Here is a 15,579-nt window from a genome sequence, read left to right on the forward strand (position 1 = left end):
TAAGGAAAAACACGATTTTCCCACGTCACAATGGCAACCCAACAAGTTGTGAGCCCAACGGGTCCACTTGGTTTAGTATACATATATATATATGATAGATGAGATGAGATATATTCTGCATTTTAATGGTTTCATCACACATACTGTTCTCCCACAACACTGATTACACAGCGAAAGGCAGAGTGAACGGCTGGTTTTGTCCACTAAAATGCGGCAGTTCTGCTCCTTTGCGTATTACACTTCAGTATAGGCGATTTCGACGGAGTGGTCTATCTCGTTACTCGAGTATCTTTGGTCAGGGACTCTTCTTCAGACTGATCGGAAAGGGTGAGGGGAGGAAGCTGGAAAAGAGAAATGGGGGCTGGACAAAGCCTGGCGAGGGATCGGTGGACACAAAATGCGGGAGTAACTCAGTGGGACAGGCAGCATCTCTGGAGAGAAGGAATGGGTGACGTTTCAGGTTGAGACCCTTCTTCAGAAGTGATAGGTGGATACAAGTGAGGGTGACACAAGAAACTGCAGATGCTGGAATCTTGCAGAGAACACAATTTAGTTAGATGTACAGAATCTCTTGCCCAGAGTGGGGGAATCGAGGACCAGAGGACAGAGGTTCAAGGTGATGGGTAAAAGATGTAATAGGAATCTGAGGAAGCCCCATAGCAGAAGCGTCCATGTCGCGGGGCTGGAAACTGGAAGTGTCCTGAGCTAATTCTGCTACCACCATTATCTATTGCAACAGGTAGTAATAGAAACCCTTGCCACACTCAGTGCACTCTCTCCGGTGTGTATCCGCCGGTGCTCCCGCAGCCCCCGTGCTCTCTTGTAACTCTTGCCGCGGTGGGAAGAGCCGCACGCCGGCGTGGGCTCGCCGGTGCTGCCGCAGCCCCCGCGGCCTGTCAAACGCCTCAACGCAGTATTGGCAGTCGTAAGGCTAGCCACCGGTGTGCACGCGCTGGTGAGACAGGGCGTGGGAGGCCATGACAAAGCGCTCCCACTCACCAGGCTGGGGTTGATACAGTCACCGGCGTGCGCCCGCCGGTGGCTCAGCATGTTGGAGGAGGTGGTGAAGCTCTTGCCGCAGTCGCTGCAGCTGAACGGCCGCTCCCCGGTGTGCAGGCGCCGGTGCACCTTGAGTTCCGACGACGACTTGAAGCCTTTGCCGCAGTCGGAGCAGGTGAAGGGCCGCTCGCTGCTGTGCACCCGCTGGTGCTGGCTCAGCCCCGACGACTGGGTAAAGCTCTTGCCGCAGGTGGAGCAGCCATAGGGCCTCACGCCCGTGTGCACCCGCCGGTGGATCATCAGGTGCTGCGCCATCTTGAACGTCTTGCTGCAGTCGGAGCAGTCGAAGGGGCGTTCTCCCGTGTGTGACCGCCGGTGGGTCTCCAGCTGGTACGGGTACTGGCATGCCTTGCCACACACGTCACACACACAAATCTTGTCCTTGTTGCGCTTCATCGTGTGGTCGTCCACCGAAGCTCAGCCCGCACAGCGAGCAGATGGGGGGGGGGCCTCACCGGCACCCTGGCCGCCCTCAATGGCCGCTCACGTCCCCATCTCTCCGTCCACAGCAACGGCTTCTAAACCCTGCAGGAGGGGAACACAGAGGGTCAACAAGCTGGCAAACAGGACATTACAAACACGTGAACATCACTGGTGCTTGAAAGGGGGGGGGCTGTGGGGAGAAGGAGGGAGTGAAGGGGGGGATGAGGGAGTGGGGGAGGGGTAGTCACGTGGGTGGGCAGCTTGCATCATGGGAAGAAGGTCACAGAGTGCTGGAGTCACTCAGCGGATCGGGCAGTGACTGGAGAACACGGATAGGGGATGTTTTTTAGGTCACAATCCTTCTGCAGACCTGAAACGTCTCCGATCAATGTTGACCAGAGATGCTGCCTAACCTGCTATGTTACTCCAGCACTCCGTGTCTTTTTGTGCATGAACCAGCATCTGCAATAGACAATAGGTGCAGGAGTAGGCCATTCGGCCCTTCGAGCCAGCACCGCCATTCAATGTGATCATGGCTGATCATTCTCAATCAGTACCCTGTTCCTGCCTTCTCCCCATACCCCCTGACTCCGCTATCCTTAAGAGCTCTATCTAGCTCTCTCTTGAAAGCTCTCAGAGAATTGGCCTCCACTGCCTTCTGGGGCAGAGAATTTCACAGATTTACAACTCTCTGACTGAAAAAGTTTTTCCTCACATCCGTTCTAAATGGCCTACCCCTTATTCTTAAACTGTGGCCCCTGGTTCTGGACTCCCCTAACATGGGGAACATGTTTTCTGCATCTAACGTGTCCAACCCCTTAACAATCTTATATGTTTCGATAAGATCCCCTCTCATTCTTCTAAATTCCAGTGTATACAAGCCTAGTCGCTCCAGTCTTTCAACATATGATAGTCCCGCCATTCCGGGTATTAACCTGGTAAACCTACACTGCATGCCCTCAATAGCAAGAATATCCTTCCTCAAACTTGGAAACCGAAACTGCACACAGTACTCCAGGTGCGGTCTCACTAGGGCCCTATACAACTGCAGGACCTCTTTGCTCCTGTACTCAACTCCTCTTGTTATGAAGGCCAACATTCCATTGGCTTTCTTTATTGCCTGCTGTACCTGCATGCTTCCTTTCAGTGACTGATGCACTAGGACACCCAGATCTCGTTGTACGTCCCCTTTTCCTAACTTGACACCATTCAGATAATACTCTGCCTTCCTATTACCACCAAAGTGGATAACCTCACACTTATCCACATTAAACTGCATCTGCCATGCATCCGCCCACTCACACAACCTGTCCAAGTCACCCTGCAACCTCATAGCTTCTTCCTCACAGTTCACACTACCCCCCAACTTAGTATCATCTGCAAATTTGCTAATGGTACTTTTAATCCCTTAGTCTAAGTCATTAATGTATATCGTAAATAGCTGGGGTCCCAGCACCGAACCTTGCGGTACCCCACTGGTCACTGCCTGCCATTCCGAAAGGGACCCATTTATCCCCACTCTTTGCTTTCTGTCTGCCAACCGATTTTCTATCCATGTCAGTACCCTACCCCCAATATCATGTGCTCTAATTTTGCCCAGATGGGCACAAAGTGCTGGGGAAAAAAATACGTCACGGCGCAGGGTGGGGGGTACATCACGGCACAGGGCGGCTGGCTGGCGGAATTGCGGCTGGACGCGTTGCACAGATGCTCGGCGAGCCCTGGTCGATACGACCCCCCCCCCCCCCCCCCGCTTCTGGTTCTGGTTGATTACCGCGCAAACACCTCATAAAGTGGTTATCTCGCGTAGGTCGGAGTGAGTAGAGTATGTTGTGATATTGCAAGGACTATTTTGTTATATCACAAGGACTATGTGTACTTGTGGTCATTCCAATAGACAATAGGTGCAGGAGGAGGCCATTCGGCCCTTCGAGCCAGCACCGCCATTCAATGTGATCATGACTGATCATTCTCAATCAGTACCCCGTTCCTGCCTTCTCCCCATACCCCCTGACTCCGCTATGCTTAAGAGCTCCATCTGAGTCTCTCTTGAATGCATTCAGAGACTTGGCCTCCACTGCCTTCTGAGGCAGAGAATTCCACAGATTCACAACTCTCTGACTGAAAAAGTTCCAGAGTCATAACAACGGTATAACCATCAGTCTGAAGAAGGGTCTCGGCCCGAAACGTCACCCATGCCTTCTCTCCTGAGATGCTGCCTGACCTGCTGAGTTACTCCAGCATTTTGTGAATAAACAACGGTATAACAGATATCGGACCACGAACTACAACAACAGACTAGTGATTACATTTTGAAGTGAAGTGAAGTTTGACCAAATTGAGGAGATCTAGAGTTGCTCAATCCCCCTTTTTTAAATGACTGAACATCAGGGGGAGCGGCTTCGCGTGTGTTGGGTGGCCGCATACTCCATTACCTCATCGTCCTACCTAGGCTCTCATTTAAAGGGGATATTGGTAGCAAAGCCCTTCCAGCACTGCTCGGACTGCAACCGAAGAACCAGAGGCCTCATTCCTTCACTCACATCCCACTCCTCGTGTCCGCGGCCGGAGGATCGCCCTCCCTCAGGCAGGGAGGGGGAGGAGGGGAGGACGCGGGGCCGAGCGGCGGCGGCGGTGGCTGTTCCCCAACCTGAGCTCCCGGCGCTGAGCTCCCGTAAGGCCTGGTCCCGTCGGACAGCGCCCTCCGCCAATCAGGGGCCATGTCCCACCCCCCCAGGCGCCGGAAGCTGCGGAGCGACGACGATCCGTTCCAATCACAACCCGCTCAATCATCTACATTCACCCGCCCCCCAGGCACCGATTGACCGGCCGCGCCCAGGCAACCGTTGCTAGGGCAGGATAGGCGTTGGCGGAGGGCGCTGTCTGTCCGAGGGCTGGGTCGGCGGCTCGACCTATAGGACGCGATCACCTGCGAGGGACGGAGAGGGTGGGCGGGGACGCGGCTGTGATTGGTCGGACGCCGGGAGAGAGTGGGACCTTTGTCATTTGTGACGTCACGGCCTAGGTGGCGGGACCGCTCCCATTGGCCGCTGGCGCTGCCCGTCAGTGGGTGGGGTCGCAGGGGCGGGACCTGGTTGCCGGTCACGTGAGACGGGACTGGGATACCGCTCGCTCAGCGCCGGGAACTCAGGAGAAAGGCAGCCGCCCGCCATCGCTCGGCCCCTCGTCCTTTCCCCCCACCCCCTTCCTCCTCCCTTCCGGAGGGGCAATCCTGCGGCCGGCGTCCCGAGGAGTGGGATGTGAGGGAGGGAAGGTCTGGACGCCCTCTGGTCCTCCGATTGCAACCCCCCTGGCGGCGGGAGACCGCGGTGCAGCGTCTCTGGTCAGCCTGCCGTAATGCAATGCCCCCTGGCGGCGGAAGACCGTATTGCATCGTCTCTGCTCAGCCCGCCGCAATGCAATGCCCCCTGGCGGCGGAAGACCGCGGTGCAGTGTCTCTGCTCAGCCTGCCGCAATGTCCCCTGGCGGCGGGAGGGTTGAGTTGCGTTTTGTTGGGCCCACAACTCGTTTTGTTGCCATTTGTGACGAAGAAAAATCGCGGTTTTTCTTTAAAATGGCAGAGTTTTTGTTTGCATTGGTCTAGCGCCCAACGATTATGATTATATTATGTTTATGATTGAGCCATGCGACCCATCGATCTATCTTTCCCTCTAAACCCCATTTTCCAGCCTTCTCCCCATAACCCCTGACACCCGCACCAATCAAGATTCTGTCAATCTCCTCTTTAAAAGGCACGGGGTTTGATCCTGACTACGGGTGCTTTCTGGAGTTTATATGCTCTCCCCGTGACCTGCATGAGTATTCTCCGGGTGCTACGGTTTCCTCCCACATTCCAAAGACGTACAGGTTTGTAGGTCAATTTGGCTTATGCAAAATTGTAACATCGTCGCTAATGTGTATAGGATGGAGCTAGCGTATGGGGTGATCATTGGTGGGTGAGGACTAGGTGGGCCGAAGGGCCTGTTTCCGTGCAGTATCTCTAAAATCTAAACAATACCCAGTGACGGCCTCCACTGCCGTCTGTGGCAATGACTTCCACAGATTCACCACCCTCCGGTTATAGAAATTCCTCCCCATCTCCTTCCTAAAAGCATAGGTGGGAAAAGCAGGGAGGGTTAGGGGCCAGATGTTGGACTAGCTTTGAAAGGCATGGCTGTGTGTTTCTGTGCTGTGGGACTGACCGGGCTCAACAGAGTAGTAGTTTGATGCTTTAGCCTGCAGCGACCCAGGAGTACTGCGGTCCAGATGCTTCATTAGTTTGTCGTCCAGCACACAGACGAAATGGTCCGTTCACACGCAGCCGCCAGAGCAAACAGTGTACATACGGTGAAGACAAACGCAATGTCCAGTGCAGAACAGTGCCCAGATTGTGTTGCACAAAGCCCGGGGTAGCGTGAACGAGATGGGCCGAAGGGGGGGTCTGCGGGCAGGGCGACCACCCACGCTGTCCGTGTGGAGTTTGCTCGCTCCCCAACCCCGTGGTGGACTGGATGCGGGTCGGGGCAGGGGAGGCAAGCTCAGCCTTCCAAGCCTCAATCCGAGCTCAGCCTTCTTCCCGCGTATCCTAGCCCTGACGGGCCGAGTGCCGCCGCCATTCCTCCCCAGACAACAACTGAGGGGAAAAACACAGAAGAAACCTCTTCCAACCCCCCGAGCCCCTCAGGGAATGCCCCTGCCCTGCGTTGTGAATTCAAGCCTTCACAATTGTGCACGATCAGTTAGCATTTTTCGTTTTGATGCATAGATAGAGGAAAGCTTATCATGGGATAACACGGATTATTTGGGGGCCTCTCGCCTTTTTTTTTTTGCCTAAAAAAAACATTTATTTCATTGGAATACAACATGGCTCCAACGGGGTAACGAGCAAAAGTCATTGTTTACGCCTGCAGTGACTGCGGCAAGAAATGCACCTGCTCCGAAACTCAGCGCACGTGGAGAGTCTCTCTGTGGTGTGTATCGGCTGGTGCTCCCGCAGCCCCCGTGCGCTCTTGAAACGCTTGCCTCGGTGGGAAGAGCCGCTCGCCGGCGTGGGCCCGCCGGTGCTGCCTCAGCCCCCGCGAGCTGTCGAACGCCTCACTGCAGTACTGGCAGTCGTAGGGCTGGCCACTTGTGAGCACGGGCTGGTGAGACAGGGCGTGGGAGGCCACGGCAAAGCGCTCGCCACTCACCGGGCTGGGGATGGGACGGTCATCGCCGTGCACCCGCTGGTGCTTCAGCAGGTTGGAGGAGCGGGTGTAGCCCTTGGCGCACTGGGCGCAGGTGAAGGGGCGCTCGCCGGTGTTGGTGTACCAGTGCTCCAGCAGGCTGTTGTGGAGGGTGAACCCCTTACCGCAGTCGCTGCAGGTGTACGGCAGCTCGGGTGTGCAGTCGCCAGTGCAGCTTCAACTCCGGCATCGACTTGAAGCCCTTGCCGCAGTCGCTGCAGGTGAAGGGCCGCTCATCGCTGTGCACCTGCTGGTGCCGCCTCAGCCCCGATGACTGGGCAAAGCTCTAGCCGCAGGTGGGGCAGGTGAAGGGCTTCTCGCCCGTGTGCACCCGCCGGTGCCCCTGCAGCCTCGATGACCGGGCAAAGCTCTAGCCGCAGGTGGAGCAGCCAAAGGGCCTCACGCCCGTGTGCACCCGCCGGTGCATCTTCAGCTCCTGCACCGTCCTGAAGGTCTTGCTGCAGTCGGAGCAGTCGAAGGGGTGATCTCCAGCAGGCATGGGTGCTGCCAGGCCTTGCCACACACGTCGCACTCATAACGCTTCTCCTCGTTGGGCCCCGACAGCGGCACCGGCAGCGGCAGCGACAGCGTCTTCGCCCGCCCCGAATCGCGGGGCTTGGGTCGGCCCGCCGCGGACCTTTCACCGTCCGGTGCGGCCTGGAATAGGCCGTGGACCTTTCACCGTCCGGCGCGGCGCTCCAATGTCGGGAGCCCCGACCGCCCTGACGTGGCAACTTCAACAGCCTGACCACGGGAGAAGACGGCAGGGAAGAGAAAAGACATTGTGGCCTTCCATCACAGTGAGAAGGGACTGGAGGAGACTCACTGTGATGGATGTTTCTTTTGTTTGGTGTTAGTGTATGATTGTATGTGTTATTGCATTTTTATTGATTATTCTTATTGGTCTTAGTGTTTCAACTGCGGGTAATGTTTCATTTCACTACACATTTATATGTATGTGACAAATAAATGACTATTGACTATTGATTGACATGTGGTCCTCCACCGAAGCTCAGCCCGCACGCCGAGCAGATGGGGGGGTGGAGCTCACCGGCACCCCGTCCGCCCTCAATGGCCGCTCATGTCCCCGTCTCTCCGTCCACAGCAATGGCTCCTAAACCCTGCAGGAGGGGAACACAGAGGGTTAACAAGCTGGCAAACAGAACATTATTAGCACGTGATCATCACTGGTGCTTGAAAGGGGGGGGGAAGGGCAGGTGGGATAAGGGGGTGAAGGGGGTAGTGAGGGGGATAAGGGAGTGGGGAGGGGGGTGAACGGGTGTGGGGGTGGAAGAGTTGGGTGGGGAGTGGTGGGTGAGGGGTGGGATGTGTGGGTGAGGGTGGGTGGGGGGGTGGGATGATTGGGTGAGGGGGTGAGTGGGTGGGGGGTTGGGATGAGTTGGGTGGGGGGTGAGTGGGTATGGGGGGTGGGATGAGTTGGGTGGGGGGTGAGTGGGTGGGGGGTTGGGATGAGTTGGGTGGGGGGTGAGTGGGTGGGGGGTTGGGATGAGTTGGGTGGGGGGTGAGTGGGTATGGGGGGTGGGATGAGTTGGGTGTGGGGGGAGTGGGTGAAGTGTGGTTAGGGGGGTTAGTGGGTGGGGGGAGGGGTGGGGGGGAGGGGTGGGGTGGGGTAAGTGGGTGGGGGGGAGTGGGTGAAGTGTGGTTAGGGGGGTTAGTGGGTTGGGGGGAGGGGGTGAGGGGGGTGGGGTGAGTGGGTGGGGGGGAGGGGTGGGGTGAGGGGAGGGGGTTTGGGGGAGGCGCCGCGCTGACCTGGGGGTCGTCGAGCTTCGGGGAAACGCGTCGAGCCGCGCGCCCAACCTCCCACCTGCGCCGTGACGTCAGCCGCGCGTCCAACCGCCCGCCCTGCGCCGTGACGTCAGCCGCGCGTCCAACCGCCCGCCCTGTGCCATGACGTCAGCCGCGCGTGCGAACGGCGCCATGACGTCACCGCCAATCCGAGGGCACACGGCTCAGAGCGGGCACACGGCTCTGATTGGTCAGACGCAAGGAGAGGGGCGGGTCCTGGTCGCCGATCACGTGAGGTGGGTCGAGGCCTCCGCTCGCTCAGCGCCGGGCGCTCAGGTAGGGAACCGCCGCCGCCGCTGCTCGGCCCCGCGTCCTCCCCGCCCCCTCCTCCCTTCCCGAGGGCGATCCTGCGGCCGCCGACCCGAGGAGTGGGATGTGAGTGAAGGAGGGAGGGAAGGAGGTCTGGGCGACCTCTGGTCCTCCAGCCTGAGCGCCCCCTGGTGGCGGGAGGGTTGACAATAGGCGCAGGAGGAGACCAATCGGCCCTTCGAGCCAGCACCGCCATTCAATGTGTTCATGGCTGATCATTCACAATCAGTACCCCGTTCCTGCCTTCTCCCCATACCCTCTGACTCCGCTATCCTTAAGAGCTCTATCTAGCTCTCTCTTGAATCCATCCAGTGAATTGGCCTCCACTGCCTTCTGAGGCAGAGAATCCCACAGATTCACAACTCTCTGATCAAAAAGTTTTTCCTCATCTCCGTTCTGAATGGCCGACCTCTTATTCTTAAACTGTGGCCCCTGGTTCTGGACTCCCCCAACATTGGGAACATGTTTCCTGCCTCTAACGCGTCCAATCCCTCAATAATCTTATATGTTTCAGACTGAAGAAGGGTCTCGACCCGAAACGTCACCCATTCCCTCTCTCCTAGATGCTGCCTGACCAGCTGAGTTACTCCAGCATTTTGTGACGCCATCAATAAAAGGGAGGTAGACTGTTGGATAGTTCCATTATTGAATGGAAGTAATTAGCTGACTTCCCCTCCCAAATACTCAAACACTCAGCTGTGTAAAAAAAATAATTTAAAATATCTGCCACTGAATAAAAAGATTCATTCTAAAACGATTCTCCCACGTTTATTGCCAACAGCTCCTTATTAAATCGTATAATTAGTGCGACACTCAAACGCAATTCATTCATATGTGCACCTCTTAAATAAACCATCATTGAAAATCTACAAAGCTGCAATCCACAGCAAGTAAAATATTGTCAATAAAATATTTTGGTTCTTTCATAGTGTTTCCATAAAATTCAGCTGAATTATCTGTGACCCGTAATCCCGTTATTAAGTGGGTTAATACATTCAAAGACAATGGCTTTGCGAAACGGACAAAAGTTTTTCATTAAACCCGCTGACAAGGGAGGGTCTGTGGTAGTCTGGTAGTCTGGCGTGCTGACCTCTACTGGACCGAGGCCAGACGACAACTATCAAACACCTCTTCCTACCTATCCCTGGACCATGACCCCACCGACCAACACCAGACCTTTATCAGCAGCACCATCACGGACCTCATCATCTCCGACGATCTACCCCCCAGTGCCTCCAATCTCATAGTTCCCCAGCCCCGCACGGCCCGATTCTACCTCCTACTCAAAATCTACAAACAGAACTGTCCCGGCAGACCCATTGTCTCTGCCTGTTCATGCCCCACCGAACTTATCTCCACCTACCTCGACTCCATCCTATCCCCCCTGGTTAAATCCCTCCCCACCTACGTCCAAGACACCTCACACGCTCTCCATCTCCTCGATAACTTCCGGTTCCCAGGCCCCCACTCCCTCATCTTCACCATGGATGTCCAGTCACTCTACACTTCCATCCCCCACAAGGATGGTCTCGAAGCCCTCCGTTTCTTCCTTGACCGTAGAACCAGCCAATCCCCATCGACCAACACTCTCCTCCGCCTAGCAGAGCTGGTTTTTACCCTCAACAACTTCTCCTTTGACTCCTCCCACTTCCTCCAAACCAGAGGCGTAGCTATGGGCACTCGCATGGGCCCTAGCTACGCCTGCCTCTTTGTCGGGTACGTCGTACAATCCCTGTTCCAGACGTACACTGGCCCCATCCCCGAACTCTACCTCCGCTACATCGATGATTGCATTGGTGCTACCTCTTGCACCCATGCAGAACTCACTGACTTCATACACTTCACCTCCAATTTCCATCCTGCCCTTAAATATACCTGGACTATCTCCGACATCTCCCTCCCGTTTCTGGACCTCACCATCTCCATCACAGGAGACAGACTAGTGACGGACATTTACTATAAACCCACTGACTCGCACAGCTATCTGGACTACACTTCTTCCCACCCGGTCCCCTGCAAAAAGTCTATCCCCTACTCCTAATTCCTCCGTCTACGCCACATCTGCACCCGGGATGAGGTGTTTCACACTGGGGCTTCCGAGATGTCCTCGTTCGTCAGGAAACGGGGCTTCCCCCCCTCTATTATAGATGAGGCTCTCACTAGGGTCTCTTCTACATCCCGCAGCTCCACTCTTGCTCCACCTCCCCCCACTCGCAACAAGGACAGAATCCCCCTCATTCTCACCTTCCACCCCACCAGCCAGCGGATCCAACATATCATCCACCAACATTTCCGTCACCTACAACGGGACCCCACCACTGGCCATATCTTCCCATCCCCTCCCCTCTCTGCATTCCGCAGAGACCGTTCCCTCCGTAACTCCCTGGTCCACTCGTCCCTTCCTACCCAAACCACCCCAACCCCGGGCACTTTCCCCTGCAACCGCACGAGATGCAACACCTGTCCCTTTACCTCCCCCCTCAACTCCATCCAAGGACCCAAACAGTCTTTCCAGGTGAGACAAAGGTTCACCTGCACCTCCTCCAACCTCATCTATTGCATCCGCTGCTCTAGATGTCAACTCATTTACATCGGCGAAACCAAGCGCAGGCTCGGCGATCGCTTCGCTGAACACCTGCGCTCGGTCCGCATTAACAAAACTGATCTCCCGGTGGCCGAGCACTTCAATTCCCCCTCCCATTCCCAGTCTGACCTTTCTGTCATGGGCCTCCTCCAGTGCCATAGTGAGGACCACCGGAAATTGGAGGAACAGCACCTCATATTTCGCCTGGGCAGTTTGCAGCCCAGTGGTATGAACGTCGACTTCTCCAACTTTAGATAGTCCCTCTGTCCCTCCCTTCCCCTCCTCCCTCTATCTTCCTGTCTCCACCTACATCCTTCCTTTGTCCCGCCCCCCTGACATCAGTCTGAAGAAGGGTCTTGACCCGAAACGTCACCCATTCCTTCTCTCCCGAGATGCTGCCTGACCTGCTGAGTTACTCCAGCATTTTGTGAATAAAAAGTTTTTCTTTTCTCCTTTCACTTAGGCATTCTTTTAACATGTTCAATATTCATTGGTGCACATCTTCTATGTACTAGGAATGTGATAGAGCTCTTAAGGATAGCGGAGTCAGAGGGTATGGGGAGCGGGCAGGAACGGGGTACTGATTGTGGATGATCAGCCATGATCACATTGAATGGCGGTGCTGGCTCGAAGGGCCGAATGGCCTACTCCTGCCACTATTGTCTATTGTCTCACACACTAGGGACAATTTACAATCTTATCAAAGCTAATTAACCTACAAAACTGTACGTCTTGGGAGCGTGGGAGGAAACCGGAGCACCCGGAGGAAACCTGAGTGGTCACGGGGAGAACGTACAAACTCCATACAGACAGCACCCGTAGTCGGGATGGAACCCGGGTCTCTGGCGCTGTGAGGCCGCAACTCTACCGCTGCGCCACCATGCCACCCTAATCTATTGGCTGTAAAAAATTCATGGGCATCCTGAGGGAGCCTAACACACTATATAAATGCAAATTATTTTTAGCATTTCCATAAAATTAATGCGCGGAGAAGATATCTCGTACGTACGTGGAAGATCTGCCTCAGGGATGCTGAAAAGGGAGAGAGGCAAGGCAAGAGCTTCCTTGATTCAGAATGCCTACCCTGGGGCACTACTTAATGACATATTCTCGCAGAGAGCAGACAGCGTGGCCTTGCATAATTGCTGAGTACACACCTATCAATCGCACTCCCACCACAAAGCAGAATAAACCTCTCCTCCATCCATCCCCCCATCTGAGTTCTCCCACCAGTCTGACTGTCCTCCTGACTAAATTTTATCTTTGTATGGATCCTTCAGTGCTTCTACTCTGGGGCTGTAGAGAGCATCTTGTCCGGCAACATCACAATCTGGTTTGAGAACAGCTCTGCCCAGGACAGGAAGGCTCTGCGGAGAGTAGTGCGTTCGGCTGAACGCACCATGGGAACTACACTCGCCCCTCTGCAGGACCTATACATCAGGAGGTGCAGATCCAGAGCAAGCAACATTATGGGGGACCCACCCCAGCAACGGACTGTTCCAGCTGCTACGGTCAGGCAAACGCCTCCGCTGTCACGCTGTGAAAACAGAGAGGATGAGACGGAGTTTCTTCCCACAGGCCATCAGGACTGTTAACTCTCATATCACCAGGGACTAATTTAATTTACTGTATTAATTTATTTTTTGTGTTAAATTTTTTTTCTCTATTGTTTTGTAGTTTAGCTCAATCCGCAGGCGTTGCCACTTTCATTTCACTGCACATCTTGTGTGACAAATAAACTTGACTTGATTTGACTTGAGTTGGCCTCATATCACAAATAGCTGGAGTAACTCAGCGGGTCAGGCAGCATCTCTGGAGGGAAGGAATGGGTGACGTTTCGGGTCGAGACCCTTCTTCAGACTGATGTGTGCCTCGTCACCTTCACCTAGCTAACGATCTATTCTACATTTACCTTGATCATCGTCCCCTTTCATCCCTCGTTTTCACACCTTACCCTTCCATCTCCCTGTGTCTCGCCATCCCCTGACTCCCAGGGTGAAGAAGGGTCTCGACCCGAAACGTCACCCGTTCCTTCTCTCCAGAGATGCTGCCTGACTCGCTGAGTTACTCCGGCATTTTGTTTCTATCTTCGGTGTAAACCAGCGTCTGCAGTTCCTTCTTACACATCAACAGATACATTCGTTTAGTTTTGCTAAGTTTAGTTTAGTTTAGGGATACAGCGAGGAAACAGGCCCTTTGGCCCACCGTGTCCGCACCGATCTGTGCTAATCCCTACACTAGTTCTATTTTACACACTAGGGGCAATTTACAAAAGGCAATTAACCAACAAACCTGCCCAACTTTGGGAAGTGGGAGGAAACTGGAGCACCAAGGAAAACCCACATGGTTACGGGGAGGTCGTGCAAACTCCGTACAGACAGCACCTGTAGTCAGGATCGAACCCGGGTCCTTAGTGCTGTAAGGCAGCGACCGCACTACCCAAAATTAAAACTTGTACCTCACAAGCCCAGCATTAATTTACCTTTAATCTCAACCTCATACTGAAAGGATTGTGGATAAGAGTCGATCACGTGAGGGAGTCCAGTGCCACATGTAGACCAGAGCCGGTAAAGTAAATTAAAATAACGTTAATCTATATACTAAATCTCTCGTTTGTTATCTTGTTTGTGACTGAACTTCAGCCAAAACGGTGCACGATAGCGCGACAATTTTAGGCCCACCTTACTCACCATTGGCACTTTAGTGATAATGCAAGTAGTTTTATTGAAATCAATCTTATATTTTTAAAGTTATTCACATTTTAAACTTTAAAAGGAGGGGAGGGGGGGTTGAGGAGAGAGGGGAGTGGGGGAGGAGAGGGTGCTGCCCCAATGCAGGAGGTTTGGGCCCAGCGGGTCCATTTGGTCTAGTATTAATTAATCCAGGAATAACTTGGACCTACTATGATGTGGCACGTTGGTGCAGCAGTAGAGTTGCTGCCTCACTGCGCCAGAGACCCGGGTTTGATCCTGACTACGGGTTCTGTCTGTACGGAGATTACACGTTCTCCCCGTGACCTGCGTGGGTTTTCTCCGAGATCTTCGGTTTCCTCCCACACTGCAAAGATGTGCAGGTTTGTAGGTTAATTGGCTTGGTACAAATGTAAAAAATTGTCCCGAGTGTGTGTAGCATAGTGTTAGTGTGCGGGGATCGCTGGTCGGCACGGACTCGGTGGGCCGAAGGGCCTGCTTCCGCACTGTATCTCGAAACTAAACTGAACTAAAACAATATGCTGCAAGCGTTAATTTCAGCATTTCGTTATTATTCCTTGTTATACCATCATTGAAATTCGACCTTTAAAATTCATTAGTCAAATTTATACCTAAAGGATCTTTGTGTTTCAGATGGGGTTTTATGACAATCCAATAGTTTTTGATCATTATTGCAAAGAGTAGCTTTTCATTCTAGATTTACTTTATTACCCAATATTCCACGCTGAAAAGATTTGGATCAGTTGTACAGTGAAATTTAAAGCAGTAGGGAAAAAAAACTGCAGATGCTGGTTTAAATCGAAGGTATTTATTCACAAAATGCTGGAGAAACTCAGCGGGTCAGGCAGCATCTCGGGAGAGAAGGAATGGGTGACGTTTCGGGGTCGAGACCCTTTTTCAGATGACTAGATGGTGGTTGAATCAATTGGATTAACAATCCTGAGATAAAGACTGAGTCTGAAGAAGGGTCTCGAACTGAAAGGTCACCCATTCCTTCTCTCCATAGATGCTGCCTATCCCGCTGAGTTACTCCAGCATTTTGTGTACGTCTGAGATATAGACTACAGGCGTTAAAATGTGAATTGAAACCCTGGAATATCAAATCAATAAATTAAGTCAATCAGGAATAAAATGATCAGTCTGAAGGTCCCGACCTGAAACGTCACTATCCATGTTCTCCACAGATGCTGCCTGACCCGCTGAGTTACTCCAGCACTCTGTGAAACGTCACTATTCATGTTCTCCACAGATGCTGCCTGACCCGCTGAGTTACTCCAGCACTCTGAAACGTCACCTATCCATGTTCTCCACAGATGCTGCCTGACCCGCCGAGTTACTCCAGCACTCTGTGAAACGTCTCCGTTCTGCAAAGACTGGACCCTTCCCCACCCACCCCTCTGCAATCACCACTTCACACCTACTAACAGATTGACTCCAGTCTGCAAAGACTGGTCCCTTCCCC

General features: G+C 53.7%; 2 protein-coding genes across 6 annotated transcripts in view; one reads left to right on the forward strand and one right to left on the reverse strand.

Annotated features, from left to right (window-relative positions):
- LOC144601046 (uncharacterized) overlaps window positions 1–15,579 on the forward strand; it is a 58,133-nt gene that overhangs the window by 31,357 nt on the left and 11,197 nt on the right. The window lies entirely within an intron of this gene.
- On the reverse strand, window positions 147–4,663 carry LOC144601031 (uncharacterized). 5 transcript variants are annotated; one of them, XM_078412964.1, is made up of 2 exons: window positions 4,480–4,663; window positions 147–1,584 (listed from the first exon to the last, which is right to left on the reverse strand). In XM_078412964.1, the coding sequence occupies exon 2, from the start codon at window positions 1,453–1,455 to the stop codon at window positions 724–726; it is 732 nt and encodes a 243-aa protein (XP_078269090.1). In that variant the 5' UTR covers window positions 1,456–1,584; window positions 4,480–4,663; the 3' UTR covers window positions 147–723. The 5 variants fall into 5 exon arrangements, with proteins under 5 accessions (XP_078269090.1, XP_078269089.1, XP_078269087.1 ...); XM_078412963.1 differs by lacking the exon at window positions 4,480–4,663 and adding an exon at window positions 4,133–4,346; XM_078412961.1 differs by lacking the exon at window positions 4,480–4,663 and adding an exon at window positions 4,026–4,346.

Source organism: Rhinoraja longicauda, chromosome 16 (genome assembly GCF_053455715.1).
Source record: "Rhinoraja longicauda isolate Sanriku21f chromosome 16, sRhiLon1.1, whole genome shotgun sequence".
Classification (NCBI taxonomy): domain Eukaryota; kingdom Metazoa; phylum Chordata; class Chondrichthyes; order Rajiformes; family Arhynchobatidae; genus Rhinoraja; species Rhinoraja longicauda.

Excerpts from the sequence above, each read along its gene's own strand:
- LOC144601031 (XM_078412964.1), bottom strand. The coding sequence starts at position 1,455 with ATGAAGCGCAACAAGGACAAGATTTGTGTGTGTGACGTGTGTGGCAAG.